The sequence below is a fragment of the Cyprinodon variegatus genome, unplaced genomic scaffold, assembly GCF_000732505.1.
Source record: "Cyprinodon variegatus isolate N-32 unplaced genomic scaffold, C_variegatus-1.0 Scaffold4989, whole genome shotgun sequence".
Lineage (NCBI taxonomy): Eukaryota > Metazoa > Chordata > Actinopteri > Cyprinodontiformes > Cyprinodontidae > Cyprinodon > Cyprinodon variegatus.
The window spans coordinates 1-2,264 of NW_015155442.1; the positions used below are offsets into that span (position 1 = coordinate 1).

At 35.5% G+C, this 2,264-nt stretch overlaps 1 protein-coding gene across 1 annotated transcript; it reads right to left on the bottom strand.

The window, feature by feature from the left end:
* Positions 1–1,014: 1,014 nt before the first annotated feature.
* On the bottom strand, positions 1,015–1,981 carry LOC107081438 (T-complex protein 1 subunit zeta-like). The gene is made up of 2 exons (XM_015369615.1): positions 1,736–1,981; positions 1,015–1,146 (listed from the first exon to the last, which is right to left on the bottom strand). The coding sequence occupies exons 1-2, from the start codon at positions 1,870–1,872 to the stop codon at positions 1,050–1,052; spliced, it is 234 nt and encodes a 77-aa protein (XP_015225101.1). The 5' UTR covers positions 1,873–1,981; the 3' UTR covers positions 1,015–1,049.
* Between the last annotated feature and the right edge of the window lie 283 nt (positions 1,982–2,264).

The following is a 2,264-nucleotide window of genomic DNA, read 5'->3' on the forward strand; positions in this document are numbered from 1 at the left end:
ACAGATTTCTTCATATTAATAGAAATAAAAATAATACTTAAGATTTACCAATATGTTGGTGTTAAGCGCTTGATCTACAATTGGATATACAGGCAGATATTAACCAATATCTGCAATCAGACTATTCAGCTAGATAAGCTCTAACCGACGATGTGAATAAGCCAATGGAGGGAATATTTTTAAAGATTAAAAACACCACAGCAATTCCAACATTAAACCGACCCTGTGAACTAGCACCGAATTGAAATACATGTAGGCTAAAACAATAAATCTGATTAATTGATTATTGAAATAATTGTCAATTAATTTAGTGATCGATTAACTGGAGTGTAGAGACTGTAAGACATGCCTTTAGCTGACAGAACAACATTTTGAGCAGCAATTATACCAAAATTGTATACAAAAAAAAAAAAAAATTGAAAAAGGAAGCATTTTGCATTTAAAAAAAAAAATAAATAAATAAAAAATAAAAAAAACCCTGATATATTTTCATCTGCTAAAATGCTCGATCCACGACTCCAAGTGGAAAAGTTTTAGTTTCACCTGGTTTAATTTCGTAAAAAGTCTTTAAGGAACATTCGGCTATACGATTATTAATCCAAAAAAAAATAATCGACAGATATATCCATTTGCAAAATAATTGTTAGTTGCAGCCCTAAATAAAATGTACTGCGTTTGAATTTTTGATAGTATTGTACTGTTTTAATCATGATTGTCTTTTAAAATGCCATAATATGATATTTACTGTAATTTGGCATTGTAGAAATAACCTAAAATGATGTTGAATTGTAAAATGATCAAAATAGGGTCTGTGATTTTCAAATGCTGCAACTCTACAAATGTTAAACTGAACTAAATAAAAAGGGATTTAATTTAAAAACTACATTTACTAAATAGGAATATTTAACTTTCCTGTTGGATAATGGTTAAGGAACTTAAACCCTCAGAAGCAGAAGGAGTTTGATTTAACTAAATAGAACAATCACTTCTAGATAGTTTATTATAAAGTTAACCATGTTAATATAATTTAAAACCAAAGGCAATTATTCTTACACACATTCTAAATAAAAGTACTTCATTACCATCTCATGTAGCAGGACATTTCCATCTTTGGTCAGCTTTATGTCTCCTGCACCAGACACCAGCCTACAGGATCACACAGCAAAACAGATGTTTAATCAAACAGAATATGAATCATTTATGTTATATTTGTTACTTTATACACATTTCTATAAAAATCGTGTCAAAAAGAATTTATACGAACAGACAAGTTCAGTCCGGGAAGTCACGACCATTAAAACCATCTTTTTGCTTATTTTAATTAATGTACAAAACATTAAATACAATCTAATATAATAGGAAAGTCCAAAGTTGATATTAATATCAGTAAAATATTAATAAACAACTGATTTGAGGTGCTAGCATTAGCTTAAAGAGCTAGCCGGTGATGCTAACACTCTTCCGTTAGCTTAGCGGTATCGGCGCGAGGGATGACTGGGCAAGGCAACGTGCAGCGGGAAACACCTCATCCGGTTATCAATGTAATACCCTAAGGGGGGATAAAGTGTGGTTCTTTGGTTTTGAGGAAGATATTTGAGCTTTATGTGACTTTAAAAAACAAGTGTTACCAAGAAGCAAAGTGATGTCTGTGCAGTTTACCGGCAGCTAACTTGTGCTAGCTTAGCTAACTTAGCATGGAGCTAGCTGACGCACAAAGAGCTCCAGAGGCACTCACATTTTCATGGTCCCTTTCGGTCCCAGATTGCTCCTCAGCACGTCCTGGAGCCCCCGGGCGGCGCTGATGTTAACCGCCAGAGCAGCCTGCGCCCTGGCCACCTCTGCTTTAGGGTTCAGTGCTTTAACGGCAGCCATCGTGAAGCAGGAAAACCAGCGGAGAAAAGTTATTAAGTCTCGCCGGCAGAAAGCTAACGCTGCTCAGGCTCTGACAGCGAAAAGGAGGGCTGCTTCCAGAAAGCTCCAACACGTGTTGCTGTGCTGCCTTCAGGTGCCGATAAGAAGATAGGACGTTCAGCTTTCAGAAGGACTTGAATCCCATTTTATGACTAAGCAATGGATATTTTATTTCCATTCCTTTTGTAAAAGTGTTCGTTTACCATACACCTTTTATGCATCATGGACACAACATATTTAGACTTTACCTTAAATTCAGCTCTAAATAAACTGAACTGAATTTAAATAATTCAGGTTTTAAGAGTGGTTATGCCATAGAGCTTGGAATCCAGAGGTTCTGAGTTGGAGCCCCA

Coding starts and splice junctions, on each gene's coding strand:
- LOC107081438 (XM_015369615.1), bottom strand. CDS start 1,872: ATGGCTGCCGTTAAAGCACTGAACCCTAAAGCAGAGGTGGCCAGGGCG. Junction 1,147..1,735: donor CCGAAAGGGACCATGAAAAT/GTGAGTGCCTCT, acceptor GTGATCCTGTAG/GCTGGTGTCTGGTGCAGGAG.